The sequence below is a fragment of the Marmota marmota genome, unplaced genomic scaffold (genome assembly GCF_001458135.2).
Source record: "Marmota marmota marmota unplaced genomic scaffold, marMar, whole genome shotgun sequence".
NCBI classification, from domain to species: domain Eukaryota; kingdom Metazoa; phylum Chordata; class Mammalia; order Rodentia; family Sciuridae; genus Marmota; species Marmota marmota.
Window position 1 is genome coordinate 2,503,588 of NW_026000081.1, and position 18,395 is coordinate 2,521,982.

Consider the following 18,395-nt stretch of genomic DNA (forward strand, 5'->3'; position numbering starts at 1 on the left):
GATTTAGCAAGTATAACCAACCTATTGTGCTGTCAACTATATGAAAGACTAGCACATACACACCCACGGTGATAGCCTTGGCCTGTAGTCCCAGCTATTCCCCAGGCTAAGGCAGGTGAAATGCTTGAGTCTATCAGTTTAAGACCAGCTTGGTCAACATAGTGAGAATGTCTCAAAACAACACCCCCCCCCCAAAAAAAAAAGAGCACATACAATGTACACAGTACATAATACTTAATAATTATATTAAATGTTACTGGTTTATGAATTTACTATGGTCAGTGTAGATTATATTCTTCCAGCTTACATAAAAAATGTTAACTGTATAACACGATGTTATACTAGCAGCAGCCTCATTCATCTCATGTTCTCTCCTCTTGATTGAATCAAAAAGGCCACCTCAAGTAACTGACTTACACTATCTAGGTCTGCACAAGTACGCTATGATGTTCACACAATAAAGACATTATCCAACTCCGTTAGGTGACACGTGGTTATTGGTAGGACTAAGCCCTAGTACCATCGTCTCACAGTGTGCAAACCTAGAAAAGAATTCACTTTGAAGCTAGAGGCCGCTACTGAGGCAGGACCCAGACGGAGTCTGCGAGATCGGTCTTGTCTGAATGGTGGAATGCATTTGCAATAGGGATTCATGTCTCAACAACCCAAATCAGCAAAACGTTGCAGACCAAGGCTTGTATGACTTAATGGGGGCGAAGTGCCAAATTAAAACTTTCGGGTGGGAGTAGCACTTATGGCCTGATCCTCCCACAACCTGCGGGAAATCGACAATCCAGGGGCTGAGCTTTGCGAGGAGGGCAAGGAAGGGAGAAGGGGTAGTCAGCTATTCGCCAAGTACCGCGCTCCCAGCGCAAGGCCTACTCCCCAGGAACCCAGCAGAGGGTAGGGCCAGGAGCCGCTGGGCGGGGCTGGAGGCGGAATTGGATCTTATTCTTTCCGGATTTGAGCAAAGAGGCCCCTCGGGTGTGAGGGGCGGGGGGAGGACTGTGCGTAAGAGGGGCGGGGCGGGACCGGCCACCAGGGCCCGCCCCCTCCCTTGCCCGGCGCCAACACAAAGTCACGGCTCAGCCCCACCGAGGCCAGTCGGCTCCCCCACAACACCCGCACCATGCCCATGATACTGGGTTACTGGGACATCCGCGGGGTGAGTTGGCGGGTGAGAGGGGGCGGGGCTGCGTGGGCCCGAGACGTGTGGAGCAGAGGGGGGCGGTTTCTAGGAGACGAATCCTCTTCAGAATTTGCTGGAGTCTTCTGCCTGTCTCTCTGAGGCGCTCTCCTCACACACTGTGAGCTCCAGAGTGCGCAAGCTCGCGGGAGGCGGGTGGTGTTAGGTGTGGGTGGGAGGTTCTTGTGGGGGAGGTGAAATCAGGGTCCCTCCATCTCTGACCTCTGCCATCGCCATCTCTCCCAGCTGGCTCATGCCATCCGCCTGCTCCTGGAATACACAGACTCAAACTATGAGGAGAAGAGATACACCATGGGGGACGGTAATGTCACCCTCCTGTTTGGTCCCCAGCTCCTGCTGATCGGTGCTCTGTGGCCCATGGCCTGGCCACCTGTTGTTCAGCTCTGCAGAACTCCTCCTGGTGCACTTAGAGCCTGCGCCTTCCCAGAAACCTCCTTGAGGGTGCAGTTTGGTCTTACAAGGCAGGACTCTGGGACTGGAGTGCTGGCTCCTCCTCTGTGATCTTGTTGGGTTCCCCTTAGCCCTTGTGGGAACATTTTGTAAGCCTCAATCATGTTGGATTCATGGCCCTTGAAAGCATTCATTACTCCCTGTAATCTTGGAATGTGAAGTGGAGTGTCTGAGATTCCAGATCTACCCTCTTAGGGGTCTTGCATCTGCCTCCTTGGAAGGGTGCGGGGAAGGAGTGTTAGACTCAGGGGAGGTTTACTTTCACATCATCTTCTCCTCCACAGCTCCAGACTATGACAGAAGCCAGTGGCTGGATGAGAAATTCAAGCTGGGCCTGGACTTTCCCAATGTAGGTCGGAGGACGGGGTAGTTTGGGAAACTGAAGGCATCCCTTCCTCATCTTTATGCCCCAGTTTAGAGTTTCGAGATCAGTATTTCTGTTCAACTACTCTCAATTCTGTGTGTCTACACTGTCTTTGTGTGATGGTGTGTGTCCCAGATCATTTATTCTACAGTGTGATAACCATGGGCCAGGCCTACCAAGTACCAGGTCTCCATGTCCCTAACTCAGGGAAGGGGAAGTGGGTCCTTGCATCTCACCTGACCATCCCTGGTTGTCCATCCAGCTGCCCTACTTGATTGACGGGCCTCACAGGATCACCCAGAGCAACGCCATCCTGCACTACATTGCCCGCAAGCACAACCTGTGTGAGTGGGGCTGGCTGCAGGGTGTGGGGGATGGTGGCTGTATCCCTGGCTTGGCTGGGTGGGAGGCTGAAGGTGTGTCTCTGTTGTGTGTGAGGCAGGTGGGGAGACAGAAGAGGAGATGATTCGTGTGGACATTTTGGAGAACCAGGCTATGGACATTGCCAATGAGCTGGCTAGAGTCTGCTATAGCCCAGACTTTGTGAGTCATCTGCTGACCACCCCTACCCCCACTGGGCTGGACCTGGCAGGATTTGGATTAGGATTCTGGACTCCTGGAATCCCCTCTAGATGAGTCTTGTTTCACTTTTGAACTCCTTAGTGCCTCTTATCCTCCAGTATATTCTGCATGCTTCTGTGAGTGTCCCTTGTAACATCAGATTGTGTCAAATGAACACTTTTATTCAATCCCCACCATTATAAGGTATAGTCCAGACTCCTCAAGGTGGACATTTACTTCCTAGAGCATAAAGTCAAATTTTGGAATTCTTTCCACTTTTCATCTCTGCCCTAGGCCCTCTCCCAGCTGGTTTACATCATGTGTCTTCTCATGAAATGCACATACTTAAGTCTATGAGAAAAGGAAGTACAAAAAGATGGATTGTTACAGAACTCTTGAGTTTTGACCTTCAACCAAGTGTTTTCGGGCGCTGTCTCCTTCATACCCATATAAATCAATTTTTCTATTAGGCAACTAAGCGTCAGCCAGAGGTTCCTCTCCTTCCTTCTTATCAGCCTCAAATACTCCTTACTTTATGGGAAAAACTCAAATGTGTATTTCATTCTTCTGGAACCTTCTAGGTAGAACTTTCATCATCTTTCCTGGGCTCTTTCGGTTCATGCTTCTTTGATACTGCCTAACATCTGAGTCCAGAGCCTGCCAGGTGCTCAGGGCACTCATGGGTCAAAAACCACAGGTGGTGGTTGGTAATAATGTCTCGTTGGAGATAATGTTCTATTCTTCTTTGATGTTCTATCATTTCTAAAGGATGGGGTCAGGTATCCTATAGGAATCAATAAATGCCAATTCATTAAATTAAAAAAAACTGGATAGTGATTTTATCCCCATTTTAGGTAAGATGGCTTCTCACTCGGGGCTAGCTGGGGCCATGAATAGCAATGTTGAGCCTCATCACTCTACCAGGGAACTTATTTCTTAGGATAATGATAACTATTTTCTGCCTCAGGAGAAACTGAAGCCAGAGTACTTGGAGCGCATCCCAGAGGCACTGAAGCTCTTTTCACAGTTCCTGGGGAAGAAGCCATGGTTTGTTGGTGATAAGGTAAAAACAAAAGAATTGGGACTTTTCACCCTTTCCAGGGTACAAAATTTCATGCCCACTCATCCTTGGCTTTCTGCAGATCACCTTTGTGGATTTCCTTGCTTATGATTTACTTGACCTGCACCGAATATTTCACCCTAAGTGCCTGGATGAATTTTCGAACCTGAAGGACTTCGTATCCCGCTTTGAGGTGATTCCTCTCACCCTCTTTCCTCTTGGCTATCAACTTTTCCTTCTCTCCTCCCACTATGTTTTCTTAGTCATGAAGCTAATTGAAGAAGAGATAGCATTTATTGAGCACTGGCTTTGTGCCAGGACCCATGTTTATCACCTTGCATCTATTGTTCAAATATATCATTACAACATTCCTGCAGGGTACATAAAATTATCAGTCCCTCTGGACAGATAAGGAAACAGTGTAGAGGGTTAGCCATTTGCTCAGGGTCCCAGTGCCAGTAGAGGCTGTGCTGGGCTCCATGTCAGCTTGTGGCTCCTAAGGACACCAGTCAGTGGATATATTTTGTGCCAGAGGCAGAATTTTTTGCACCAGTTGGACCCCCATCTGAGGACACACTGAACGCCAGAGCTGAAGTTGGTGCTGAATTGGGTACATACATGGGTGTCTGTGTTAGAGGACTTTATCCTGAAGTGTTCTATGGTGTGGGACTTTCCTTTCCTCTCCCTTGACCTCTTTCTTCTTTTCAGTGTTCTAAGTGTTTCATCTGCGAAATGGGGCCATACCCTTATTTTTCACTCATACACTTATTTTCCGTGATGGTTTCCTCCATGTGAGGTCTGCTGTCAGGTCCCGTGGGGCATGCAAAGATTCCCCATGCCCAGACTGAGTGGAGCAGGGAATGGCAGGTATCAGACTATGAGGTGTCCGTGGTACCACTTGTGTTCTAGGAAGCACAGCCTGTACCTCACCTTAGAGCCAATCATGGGTCACCCCAGGTTCCCTTGTTTGTCACCAACACAACCTCTTTAGCAGATTCAGTATTTTAGCCTTTCCCCCTCCTTGTCTAGAAATGCGCTGTCTCAGCTAGTTATTACCAGCTCTGGTTTTGGTCCAGGCTGAGTGGCTTTGGGGATTGTGTAAGGGCTGGATTAAGCCTGGGAGTGAGGAGTGTGGGAAGCTGAGGGCTGTGGCCTGAGCCCAGTGTGGGCTTGATCCTTTGGGCACAGCAGCCCTGATTTGCACTGAACCCCTTAGAAAGCGTCTGTGCAGTCCCTGTCCTCTAAAGGAGGCCCACAAACACACCAGGCTTTTATACTGCCTGGTCCCGTGTAGTGGGGCTAGAGAAGAGGTAGTTTGGAACACAGTGAGATTGGACTCAGGTACAGGGTGGAGAAGTTTGGACTTTCTGCTTCAGGGCAGTGATTAGAGTTGTCCTTTCTTTGTGGGTCCATTTCCAGTTACATACTATCATCCGGGTTTTGCTGAGTCACTGGGTGAATAATCTTGGATCTCTCCCAAGCTGCCCTGTGTCATGCTCAGTCCTTCTTCTGTGTTCAAGAGGCAAGAATGAGCCTCCTGTGAAAAAGGAGATTGTTTGTGCAGATAGTGGGGACAGGGCCTCTGGTGGGAAGGGGAGGTGAGGAGTGCAGCCGAGAGAGCACAGAATCAGAGATACACAGCCAGGCTGCATCCAGTCTGTCCCACTTAGTAGCTGTGTGAGCATGGGGAAGTCAACTTAAACTCTCTGAACCTCAGCAGTCCTGAGTTCTGCTTTCTCTCTCCCACTTGCAGGGCTTGAAGAAGATCTCTGCCTACATGAAGTCCAGCCGCTTCCTCCCCAAACCTCTGTACACAAAGGTGGCTACATGGGGCAACAAGTAGGGCCTTGAAAGGATAGGATCAGGGAGTGAGGAGCCTGTTCTCTTCTGCTGCCAGGGCCCTGGGAAAGGGCCAGACTCCATGCAGCTCTGGCATTATCTTCTCATTTTTTTCTCTTCTGTCCATCCCCCTATCATACCCACAGCCTTATTGGCCCTCCTTTCTCCCTCTAATCCTCAGATGGGAATTGGAGATACAGAAAAAGAAAGACTGAACGAGTCTCAAAAGAAACTCCAAAACACCCACGAGCCTTTGAAAGGCAAAACAAGCCCTCCTGAGCAACCTATCCTGTATCCTTAGCATATGTCCTTAGCCCATGTCAGTGACCCATGCCCTTGCCCTCAAATAGTTACATGAGGGCAGTATACAATTGGTAGAAAAACTGGCGTGAACTTGTGTAAACCTGTCCTGGCTCTACCTGTCGTCCAGCCCCTAGGTGCTGTCCTGTTCTAAATTATAGCACCCTACACCAGGGAGTTGCTGTCTGTCCTTCCGGAGATAGAGTCCCATGATCCCTTTTGAGGGCCAGTCCCCAATGACCTGAGTACCTCTTATTAGGCCCTATCTCCTAAGGTTCCACTACCTCCCGATAGTGCCACCCTGATGACCAAGCCATGAACACATGAGCCTTTGAGGGACATTCAGGATCCAAACTAAAGCAGAGGCATTTAGGGAAGACTCAGGTGAGAGATACTGTTGCTCATCAAGGAAGTTCTCTTACAACAACAGCTGTATTTCTAGAAAATTATATCCAAAAATGGGTCAAGACTTGAATAGATGTTTCTCAAAAATGAATATTCTAATGGCCAAGAAACATATGAAAACATGGTAAACACCATTACATAGCAGAGTAGTTATAAATACCATATACATCCAGGTGTATACTCACTCAGATGGCTGACATTCCGTGGACGGACAGTAGTTTGAATTTATGGATTAACTGTAACTCTGATGCATTGCTGGCGGGACAACCACTTTGTAATGGTGGCAACGACATCTAAACCTAAACATGCAAGTACCTATGACCCAGGATCCCTCCCAACAAGAATGAATGTTTTTGGTCTCCCAAAAGACATGTTAAGACATGTGCAACAAGATTTGAAAGCAGCTTGATTTTAAATAGCCCACAACTGACCTCAACTGAAGAATGGACAAATAAACCATTTTATTAGTATAGTTCTACTATTCTTGTTATGACATGGTACGCTACGTTAAAAATAAATGCGCTAAGGCTGTGCATGACAACATGGATGAGCCTGTAATCTTGAGTAAAAGGATCCAGACTCAAAAGTACCAATGGTATCATTCTATTTATATAAAAATGGAGAACAAGGAAAATGACTGCATGGTGATAGGTGTCAGGTAAATGCTGACCTTGATGGGGTGGAAGCTTCCTATTGAAGGGAACTTGTAGAGTGCTGGAATGTTCCATATCTCAAAATGGGTGGTGATTACATAAAGTAGACATATGTCAGAATCTATAGAGGTATACACTGGTGATCTGTGCATCTCAGTTGTGCTTCAGTGAACAGTACACATATCCAACATACATTATTTGTGTTTGTGTTCACCATCTTCTCCCTCATGGAGGGAAGAAGTCAATGGCAGGAGGCCATGTGTTTTTCTCCTTGTTCACTGGTACATCAATATTTGAATAATACCCAGAATAGCTTTGGAATATAGCAGGTGTTCATTCTATCTTTAGTGGCACCACTTCAAATTCTCCTTTGATTGACGCTCATTTCTTTGGATAGGTGAGATTAATGTGTACATATACTCTCAATATAGTTTGTCTAGTCATTCTCATGCTGTGGGAGGCCACCAAGCCTTGTGACCTTTCCTGATCGGTTGAGGCTCTGCTGGTCACTTCCTGTGATCTGACCACATCAAAGTGGCCATAGATGGTGGCCCAGTCTTGTGAGTCGTAAAAATGTCGCTAAATGTATCTTCATGCTTAGGTGTGCCTTCCTGCAGCCCCATGGGTCGAGCTACGCTCACCTGTTCCTTTGTGATATTACCCCTTTGCCATGTTTGGGACAGAATGTTCCATGGAAACGCCCTTTGTATGTCCCTTTCTCTTGCTCTCCCTTTGGGTGTGGCCTTCCTAGATGTCAGCCTCCTGCCAGCAGACATCATGAAGCTAGACTCAGCCCCTTGAAACCTGACCCCTTGCCTCACTTGAATGACTTCTCCTCAATAAAAGGGGTCAACATGCGCTGGCGCTTGCTCTCTCTTTCTGTGGACCCTTAAGGTCAGAGGATCCATCACAAGACCCCCAAAAAGAAAAAGGTATCTCTGTCTCTTTGTGGTTATATCATGCAGCCCATTTCCCCTGGAGTGACCCTGAGTGTTTTTGTCACCAGGAATGCAACATCATGCCGTTAGATCTGTGCATTTAACTAACTTTAAAACTTGTTTTCTAGCATGATGATCATCTTTAAACTACTCGCTCCCAGTGCTTGGTTATTTTATTTGGGTAGGTCACCAAGCAGATACTATAAGGTAATGGGGAAAATGTTGTAATGATTATTATTAATAGACTATTTGATGATCTCTAGATAGAATACTTTAATTTTTGGTGGCACTGTAAGTCACAAGGACCTCTTTCTACATTATGTAGGCATGTGGGGGCCAACACTGCCATCTCATGATACTTTTATAGCTTTATAATGCTTTGTAGTTTTCCACTTTACTCTTTGTAAATTATTCGTTGTGCATGTGTCCACAGAGGAATCACTGTCCATGAATCTCCCTGCATAAATTTCTCTGTTTACTCATTCTGTGTTGATTAGTCAATTCCTGTGGAAGGTTGAAAGATGAGCCTGCTGCAGTCAAAACCTTTGTTTCCTGTAGGGATAAGTAATTAACTGTGGTTCTATTCTAGGTCCTGTCACATAATGTGAAGGTCAATTTCACGTATCAACTTGACTAGGCTGAGAGATGCCCACATAGGTGATAAGACATTATTTCTGGGTATACCTGCAATGGTGTTTTCAGAAAAGATTAGCATTTGGATTAGTAAAGAGGATAATCCTTACCAAAGTGGGCAGTCATTATCCAAAGGAAGGGTGAATTTTTTTCTCTCTGTTTGGGACATCCATCTTACCTGGGATTTCTAGGCTCCTGGTTCTATACCATACAATTTCTCTGGGACTTAAGCTGTAGCCCCTCCACCTACCCAGACCTTCAGACTTGACAGAATTACACTACTGATTTCCTTGCTTGTCTAGATTGCAGAGATCATGGGCTTTTCCTTCTCCATAAATATGTGAGGCAATTTCTGTCTTAAAAAATGTTTGTCTGTGTACATATACTACACACACACACACACACACACACATTCTCTGTATACATGTATATTCTGTTTCTGTGGAGAACCCTATTATATATAGCAAATAAATGAACTCAAATGATGGCTCTAGTGAACGAATCCGTTTATTAAATGAGATACAATACAAAAATATTAGGACATATCCATTTACCTGAGTATTTTTTCAATTTGGAATGAACTGGATGCAGGTTTGGAGGTAAGCTACCTTCTCTCCGGGTAAATGTCCCTGTTCATCATGGGTATTTTAAGGGCCTCCACAGGGAAAACCATCTGTTTGCCTGTGTGTTTTGCCCAGGTCATGTACTGGAACGTGTCTGGGAGGCTTTTAAAGCTGTGTGAAGAGTGGGAGACAGTGCTGCTGTGGGGATGCCCATCACTGTTGGCGTGGTGGTCTGTTGGTGCTCATGTATTCATCGTGTCGCCTCCCCTGGGGGATATTAAGTGCAGGAAGGGTCCTAGTCAAGTCTTTGTAAGTTGGAAGTGACCTGTAGACGTTTTCTGCACATCCTTCTCAGACATGGTGTACACCTCTTTAAAAAAGCTCAGTTCTTCCTGTCTGGCCCTGGGCCAGCAGCTCTGGAGGAATGACCACGCTAGAGCTGGGTTAAGGCTGCCCGGCTCTGGGACAGGGTGCTGGGTGATCACAGACACCCCCTCTCTACCCTGAACCCTGGAAGTGCAGGCTGCCCAGCCTCCCCAGCTGCTAGTCCCAGTTTTCTGCCCCACCCTCTTTGTCTCTTCCCCATGTGCAGCCTGAGGCCACAGGGCCGCCCCCTGGGTCAGAGTGTTCCTAGTTCCTCCCTGCAGGCTGCACCCTGTCACTGGTGTCCAGGGAGGGCTGCTCAGGCCTCCTTCCTGCTCGCCAGCATTTCTAGGACAGTGGTCCAGTTGTGGCTTTTTTTTTTTTTTTTTTTTAGGTTGTTGATGGATCTTTATTTTATTTATTTACTTATATGTGGTGCTGAGCATTGAACCCCGTGCCTCACACATGCTAGGCAAGTGCTCTACCACTGAGCTACAACCACAGCCCCAGTTGTGGCATTTGATCTACTCATGGTCTGTAGTCCAGGGTTTCTCAACCAGGGCACAACTGCCACTGGGAACCACATTAAGTCTTTGTTCTGGGCACCGTGCTGTGCATTGCTGGGAGTGGGTGGGGCGGGGGGGGGTGTGTGTTTAGCAGCACACCTGATCTTGAGAGGCCAGTAGCACTTCTCAGTTGTGGCAATTCAGAGAAATCTGTGAGCATTGCCGAGTCCCCTGAGGGGATAATCACCTCCTGTTACGGAGCAGTGATGTGGATGGAGAATGCCTTTTTTAATAAAGAAAAATAATTTTAAAATTTGGAATTCCACTTATGCAGTCAATCTGGGCTGTTTTTGACTTTACTTGTATTTTAATTAGTAATATATGTTTGTGTGTCCTGGGTCAGGTGGTAAATGTATTTCCTTAAAAAATTTTTATTTGATATAGTCTCAGACTTTGGAAAGATTTGCAAAAAAAAAAAAAAAAAAAAAANGCTTCTCTGTGCCCTAAATTCAACCATGAATCCTTGGCTCTGATTTGCAGAGCTGACTTCACCCCTGCTCCTGAGAACTGTCTGAAAATCCAGTATTCCCTTGTGTGCAGCTCAGACCCCAGAGCGGCAGCTGATCCCAATAAAGGCTGAAACACACCTGCTGGCGTTACCTCATTCTAAGTTTTCCTCCCTGGACTTGCCAAGTGTCACTACCACTCCTATAAAGGAACACCTGTGGAGGAATACCTGTGAGGAGGTGCACAAAAGAACAGACACAGACACAGAAAGTGCAAGCAGACAGACAGGAGGAGCCGAGAGGAGTGAAGTGAATGGTGAAGAAGAAGTTCAGAAGTAAAGTGTCCACTCCTTGATGATATTCTAATTCGTATTACTTTACCCTAAGTCCTAGCTAACAGAGATCAGGTCCAGGTTAGAAGTAACATGGGGCTCCTACCTACCAAGGGCATATCCAAGGGAAACAGATAGTGCCCGCATAGTTGTCTCATTACCTCAGGGGGAAACGGCTGGGCATTCCAATTGTGGCAATCAGGGCACCAGTTTCCCCTGTGAGTTTGCTCACCGGGGAACGCTCCCTGTCTACTTACACACTTCCATGGCATTTGACACTGGAAATGGCAGGAGGCTTCACAAGGATTCTGACAGGATGGACAGGATTTGACAACCTGGTTCCCGTTTTTGATATCCTTAGAGCAGGTGCTCCAGGAGGCTTTTTAGTGAATTTGTGGACACTGATTGTCCCTTTTCTTAGAGTTCCGTCTCCTGTTCTCTGGCCCTGCCAAAAAGACGACACTTGCTTAGTGCTTATCCCTGTTCCTTGAGCGCCCTGCCTCCCAGCCTTGCCTGGTGCCCAGTGAAGACTCGACCCCACTTGCTCAGCATTTGTCTAATTGCATTGGCTCCCTGCACTCGCCACCTTTCCTTGCTACTTCCAAGGGAATGCCTGATGTCCCTGGCATTTGCTGGGTTTCTGAGATTCTGGTGGGGTCTGAGACTTCCTGGTCCCATTTCTGACACCCTCAGAGCAGGCAGCCTAGGAGGGCGTCTAGAGAATAAAGGACCCCTTTATGCATGCAATCTTGCTTCCTCCTGTGGTCATGGAATCCTTCCACAGGACAATAGGGCTGTGGCTCACAGTGAGCAGGGACCAGGGTAGCGGGTCCCCAGCAGGGAGACCAGGACCCTTCTTGCCGCTATGAAATGGTTGGTGCCCATCTCTTAAGTGTCCATCATCCTGGCTCTACTCAATTTTCTAGATGCCTTCAAGGTGTCCTTCTGGGCTTCCTCCACACCTGGCATGGGGACCATCTTTCTTGGTTAGTCCCTCTTAGCCTACAAGCTTGGTATATCGATCTCTGTGCTCACTCTTTGTTACTTGTTACTGTCTGTGTTTCCTCCATGGGAAGAATCACTGTGGATGACTCTCCCTGTCAGTGAATCTCCCTGTGTTAAGCTCAGTTGACCATCTCAGCCTGTGACTCAGGCAATTCCTGGGAAACAGGTCAAGGCTGAGCTTGTGGCAGACCCAGCCTTTGTTTGCCTCAGGATAATGTAACGAGCTGTGATTGTGCTCTACTTCCATCACCTCACGTGGTGCTGGTTTCTTGATGTCCAAGGAACTGTACTGAGGGCTGCCCTGAGAGCTAGTAAAACATTTTGTTTGGGGTGTCTGCCGCCATGTTTCCAGAAGAAATGGGCATCTTGAGTCAGTAGGTTGAGTAGAGAAGACACTTCTCACTATTGGAGGAGGCCATCACCAAACAGGGAAGACCCTGGATGGAAGAAATAGTGAGAGGACATGTGAATATGCCATCGTCATGCCTGTGACATCCCTCATCTGCTCTGGGCCATCTGTGCTCCTTGTTCTTTGGATTTTAGACTTGACCTGGGATGTACCCCAGCACCTGCCTCCAGTCACCCCTGCACTCAGGTCTGTAGCCTGGGACTGAATACACCACAGCTTCCTGTCTTCGTCCGCTGGTAGAGGGGAGATCATGGGATCCATACACCTCCATGACTGCATGAGCCAATTCCCATAATAAATAAGGCATGCATGCATACCACACAAGACAACATGTCTATACCTTTTATTGATTCCGTTTCTAACTGTGAGTCGTACACACAGCAAACAAATACACACATTGGTCACAAACATCAGTGACCAGTTTAATCACACATTGCCCCAAACACTAGAGCATGCTCATTTATTTGGGGGCTTCCTATTTGTAATGGACTCACAGAGGTGTCTAAAAGCTCAGCGCTTGGGGGCCTTGGAAGGAAGGTATCTTCTTTTGGAGGTAAGCCACATACATTTCTCCTGGCAGTGCTACAGACAGCTGGGTTCTTGTCCCCAACACCAACCCAAAAGTGAGGACAAGGTTTTGAGAGAAAGGAAAAATTGATTTCCTTGCTTTGCTGGCCCAGGAGAAACTCCAGGGACCCTTGTTCCAGGNAAAAAAAAAGCACAAAGAACCCTATGTACCCTAGCTATTCATTGTGTCCCCTCTCCCTCCTCCCCACCCTTTTCTCTCTGACCCTCCCCAGAATGCTGGGCAGGAGCACAGGGCACTTTTGACCATGTTCTTTCTCTAAGATGCCAGCACCTTATAGTAGACCCAGACCTATAAAGGACAGGGCTTTGCAACCATCCCCATTGCACTGTCTCCCCAGGGGACATTTCTCATGCCATACAGGGGTGGAATTTATGACAATTCATGTCACACCTTCCTTTCTGGAAAGCTTTGAAAATTCTTAGTACAAATCCCTAAGGCCAAGGGTGCCTTTGTTTTGCTTTTTCATTATTACTTCCTATTACTCCATCAGATCTTTATTTCTTAAACACATTTTGTTGTGTTTGACCCACTTGGTTGCAATAGTCACATGTAGGCAAGAAAAAAATGACCCCCTATTTTAGGAATCATTTGTACTGATTTATAAGTCTTATTTCTTAGTTCTGATTTGTGTAAATATTTAACTTTCTTTTTGTTTTTGTGTTTGGACTTATTCTCAGTCAATGAAGGTGATGAGTTTAGAGAAGCAACTATCAGCTTAACCACTATGTTGGTAGATGTTTCAGTAGATCGTTCTTTCTTTGTTTTTCAAGTTGCATGGTCTATTATTTCTTTTATGCTTTGATTTACTTTGCTGAATTCTGTACTGATTTGCAGTCCAATGTTACAGTTTCTCATCTAACTTAAACACATTTTTACTGAATCATCAGGAGCAAGGCTAGGATGGGAATGCAGGGACCTGGACAGCTGAGGTCTGGCCCTGGCCTAGCTGTGTCCTGTGTGGAGTCCTCTAGGGTCCCCTATGGATCCGTTCCTGTCTCCCTTTGGAAAAAGGAGAAGTGTCTGCTCCTTGGAAAACATAATCTTCCACCCAAGCTCATACCCCAGTGATGACCAATGCATTTGTGTCTGCTCAGTGTGAGAGCCTGCAGACTGGTACTACTGGTGGCACCTCAGTGTCCCCATTTCTAGTTCTTGGATTTTCTTGCACAAATAGGGCCAAAATACAAATTGGCTAATGGGTATATCCTTAGTCAGGTGACCACAGTCCTGGGTCCCTCAAATTCCCTAAAGGAAAATCCGAAGACCATATATTCTGTCGCCCCTGTCCTTGCATGGTTCCCCCCACATGACACTATTCCTATTGACTTGAAACTAGGAAAGCATCAGCACCCCAGGGTGGTGGCTGGTGCTGGGTGAGTACATGTGGGGACCCTTGGGGACTTTATTATGGCTCTTTGGATGGTTGGGATCTTGCTTTCAGCCAGCATCCTCTCTCGAGTATCTCAAGCATTCTGTGTGTGAGCTGGGGTCGTACACTGATTTTCACTCTTATTCAGTGTCTCCTCCACATGAGCTTTGGTGTCAGGCCCAGTGGACATGTATGGAGGCCCCATCCTGGGACCAAGTGCAGCAGGGAACAGCAGGCACCTGACTAAGAGTTGCCAGTGGTGCCACTTGGGTGCTGAGGATCACAGCCTGCACACCACTTCAGAGAAACTCAAGGGTTTCCCCAGGTTCACTTTTTGTCACCAACAAAACCTTCTTTGGTGCTGGTCTGGGAATTTGAGACATTAGTATAGCAGGTTTCTCAGCCAGTGAGCTCTCGTTTTCCCACTCCTCATGTAGTAAAGCACTTTCTCAGCTACTTCTCAACAATTCTGGTTTTCTGGTCTCTGCTGAGAGGCCTTGGGAATTGTCCAGGAGGTGGCAGGACTGTGGGAAGGAAGGCACATGATATAAACAGGGAAGAGATGGCCTGGGTCATGGAAGGGTTGGAGATGAGCTAGTTTGGGGCTTAGTAGACTTGGGATCAGGTACCTGGTAGAGACATTTGGACTTTCTATTCTCAGGAGATAGATTAGATCCTTGCCCAGCAATTTTTTGTGGCTCTTCCCTGGGTCTCAGTTCATCCAGAATTTTCTTGTGAATAACTCAGTGTGGTCTTCAGTCTTTTCCAACAGACAGTGAACTGTTCTCTGCCCCTTTGTCCTGGTAGAATTTTTCTCTGTATGAAATTCAGGTATGGGCAGTTTTTAGTGCCTAAAGGACAAAGTTTGTGCAAACGGGGAGTGACAGGGCCTCCTGTCGGGGCACAGGAAGGGAGTGGAGCAGAGAGTACAGAACTGGAAAGGCAAGAGCCAGGCTCTCTCCAGCCCCTCCCACTTTCTAGCTGTGTGAGCATGAGGAAGTTCCCTAAACCCTCTCCCTGCACCTCAGGTTCCCTCCTGATAGATGGTGAGACATGATCAATCTTGCTGGGTTGTTGAGTGGGTTTTCTAAGCTGCTTGCAATTTCTAGTGCATCTAATGCATTTTGCATAGGGTGCATACTCTCTTCAGTCACTGCAAACTGAAGAATGTCCCTGAAGGGTGTCCTTCCAGACCCCAGAAACTGTGGTGACTGTGCGCTGCTCAGCACTGGAGCTCTCCTGGCAGGGCTGCTCCTGCACTGGGGCTGCTCCAGCCCAGTGGGACAGCAGCCCTGAGCTCCTGCTTCCTCTTGCCACTCACAGGGCCTGAAGAAGATCTCTGACTACATGAAGTCCAGCCGCTTCCTCCCAACACCTATGTATTCCAAGATGGCCACATGGGGCAACAAGTAAGAGGCTGTTAACACCCAGACTGAGAGGAAGAAGCCATCCTTGCCCCTGCTGGCCCCGGGTTCCTCACACAGCTGGCTCTCTGCACCCAGGCACCAGTCTTCTCAGTCCTTGCTCCTCTTTCCACTCCCTCCTCCTCTGCAAGGCCTCCTTGGCTCCCTTTCTTCTACTCAATCCCTCCTCCTTTGGAACCTCTGCCTGCTTCATTTCGCATTCTTCTTCAGCACTGTCCCTTCCCTCTTGCTTCTCTGTGCCCTAAATTCAACCATGAATCCTTGGCTCTGATTTGCAGAGCTGACTTCACCCCTGCTCCTGAGAACTGTCTGAAAATCCAGTATTCCCTTGTGTGCAGCTCAGACCCCAGAGCGGCAGCTGATCCCAATAAAGNTAGGGACATCTTACTTGGCTTAGGAGGAGAAGACATGAAATATTGCTTCCCCAAGACTAGAAAGTGGGGAGGGAGAGAAGAAAGGGAATAAAACCCCCCAAATCCACTTCAGGGTCATGTTCATAGCACAAAGTGGCCCCTGTTACAGTAAAGGTTCCCATTCATCACCGGAATTTCAAGGGTATTAAGAAGAAAATCATCTGTTTGTGGTCACTGTGCACAACACTCTCTGTGCAGCTTTCGAGGGAGGGTGAACATGGGAAAGGAGCTACTGCTTATGTGACTTCAAACCTCGATTTCCATGGCTGTGAATGTCATGAGAAGCTTATATATTCAAGATTTAGTGTCCCCTGCTCTGGTATTAATTTCAGGGAGGGTCTCAGTTATGCCATTGAGAATTGGAAGTGACTGGCAGGAGCTTTCTGCACATCCTTCTCAGACATGGTGGACATATCTTGAAAAGGGCAGAGTTCTTTCTGTCTGGCCCTGGGCCAGCAGCTCTGGAGGAATGACCACTGTGGAGCTGGGTTCAGGCTGCCTGGCTCTGGGACAGGGTGCTGGGTGATCACAGACACCCCCTCTCTACCCTGAACCCTGGAAGTGCAGCTGCCCAGTCTCTCCAGCTGCTAGTCCCAGTTCTCTGCCCCACCCTCTTTGTCTCTTGCCTGATGTGCAGCCTGAGGCCACAGGGCTGCCCCTGGGTCAGAGTGTTCCCAGTTCCTCCCTGCAGCACAGCCCTGTAGCTGGTGTCCAGGGAGGGCCACTCAGGCTTCCTTCCTGCTAGCCAGCATATCTAGGGCCCTGTTCCAGTTGTGACTTTTAATCCAGGGTTTCTCAAGCTGGGCACAACTGCCAGTGTGGACCACAAAAATCTTGGTCATGGGCTCCATGCTGTGTATTTCAGAGTATTAAGCAGCACACCTGAACTTGAGAGGCCAGTGGCACTTCTCAGTTGGGACAATTCAAGAAGTCTGTGAGCATTGCTGAATTCCCTGAGGGGATAATCACCTCCTGTTATAGAGCAGTGATGTGGTGGATGGAGAATGCCTTTTTTTATTGAAGGAAAAAAGACTTTTTAAAATTCAGAATTTCACGTATGCAGTCAATATGGGCTATTTTTGACCTTACTTTTATTTCAATTAGTAATATATGTTTGTGTGTCTTGGATCAGGTGGTAAATGTATTTCTTTTAAAAAAAATTTATTTTGATGTAGTTTCAGACTTTGAGAAAATGTGTAAAAAGAGCACAAAGAACTCTATGTACCCCAGCTGTTCACTGTGTCCCCTCTCCCTCCTCTCCACCCTCTTCTCTCTGACCCTCCCCAGAATGCTGGGCAGGAGCACAGGACACTCTTCACTACACCATGTTCTTTCTCTAAGATGCTAGCGCCTGATAGTGGACCGAGACCAGTGAGGGACAGGGCTTTGCAACCACCCCCATTGCGCTGTCTCCCCAGGTAGGTCTCTCATGTTATACAAGGATGGAATTTATGACAATTCATGTCACACCTTCCTTTTTGGAAAGCTTTGAAAATTCTTGGTGTGATTTTCCTAAGGCCAAGTATACCTTTATTTTGATTCTTCTTTAATATGTGTTATTACTTCATCAGATCTTTATTTATTAAACACATTTTATTATTTTTGACCCACTTGATCCACTTGATCATAACAGTCACACATAGGCAAGAAAAAATGACCCTGTATTTTAGATATCATTTGTATTGATTTATAAGTCTTCTTTCTTAGTTCTGATTTGTATTAACCTGTAATTTCCTTTTTGTTTGGACTAATGCTCAATCAATGAAGGTGGTGAGTTTAGAGAAGCAGCTGTCAGGTTAACCACTTTGTCAGCGAAAGTTTTAGTAGATTTTTCTTTCAAGTTGCATAGTTTTATTATTTCTTTGATGCTTCTATTTACTTAGGTGAATTCTGTACTGGTTTGCAGTACCATGTTGTATGACTCTCAAAGCCAGGAGATCCTGGAACAACATATACCAAGCTCTAAAAGATAATGGATGCCAACCAAGAATCTTATATCCAGCAAAATTAAGCTTCAAATTTGACGATGAAATAAAAACCTTCCATGATAAACAAAAGGTAAAAGAATTTGTAGCAAGAAAGCCTGCACTACAGAACACTCTTGGCAAAATATTCCACATGGAGGAAATGTAAAACAACATTGAAAATCTGCAAAGGGAAGAACTACAATGAAAGGAGAAACCAAGTCAAGCTAAATGCCAAAAATAAAGAAAAATGTCCAGTAATCCACCAGGCGACCAGCACGCTGGTTTCATTAAAGAGGTTCCTGGCATAGAAGTTAACTAGTGAGATCAAAATAAAACACACAAACTCAGTTACCTTTTTCTATGACCAGGTCCGAGATGGCTCTCACCTCTCTGGCTCTCACCCCGAACACCCGGTGGGGCAGCAAGGCTTACTCAGGGCTAGCAGGAGAGAGAGAGAGAGAGCACGCCAGGGAGTGGCCTTTTATTGGGGAACAAGAAATTCAGGGGAAAATTCCATCCAATGAAGGTCGAGGGGGGCA

General features: G+C 46.8%; 1 protein-coding gene across 3 annotated transcripts; it reads left to right on the forward strand.

Moving 5' to 3' along the window:
* The first annotated feature begins 1,004 nt into the window (after positions 1 to 1,004).
* Gstm4 (glutathione S-transferase mu 4) lies at positions 1,005 to 15,778 on the forward strand. 3 transcript variants are annotated; one of them, XM_048815131.1, is made up of 9 exons: positions 1,005 to 1,165; positions 1,433 to 1,508; positions 1,942 to 2,006; positions 2,284 to 2,365; positions 2,464 to 2,564; positions 3,550 to 3,645; positions 3,725 to 3,835; positions 5,396 to 5,461; positions 15,376 to 15,778. In XM_048815131.1, the coding sequence occupies exons 1-9, from the start codon at positions 1,130 to 1,132 to the stop codon at positions 15,463 to 15,465; spliced, it is 723 nt and encodes a 240-aa protein (XP_048671088.1). In that variant the 5' UTR covers positions 1,005 to 1,129; the 3' UTR covers positions 15,466 to 15,778. The 3 variants fall into 3 exon arrangements, with proteins under 3 accessions (XP_048671088.1, XP_048671090.1, XP_015360521.1); XM_048815133.1 differs by lacking the exon at positions 15,376 to 15,778 and adding an exon at positions 7,906 to 8,897; XM_015505035.2 differs by lacking the exon at positions 5,396 to 5,461.
* Positions 15,779 to 18,395: the final 2,617 nt, after the last annotated feature.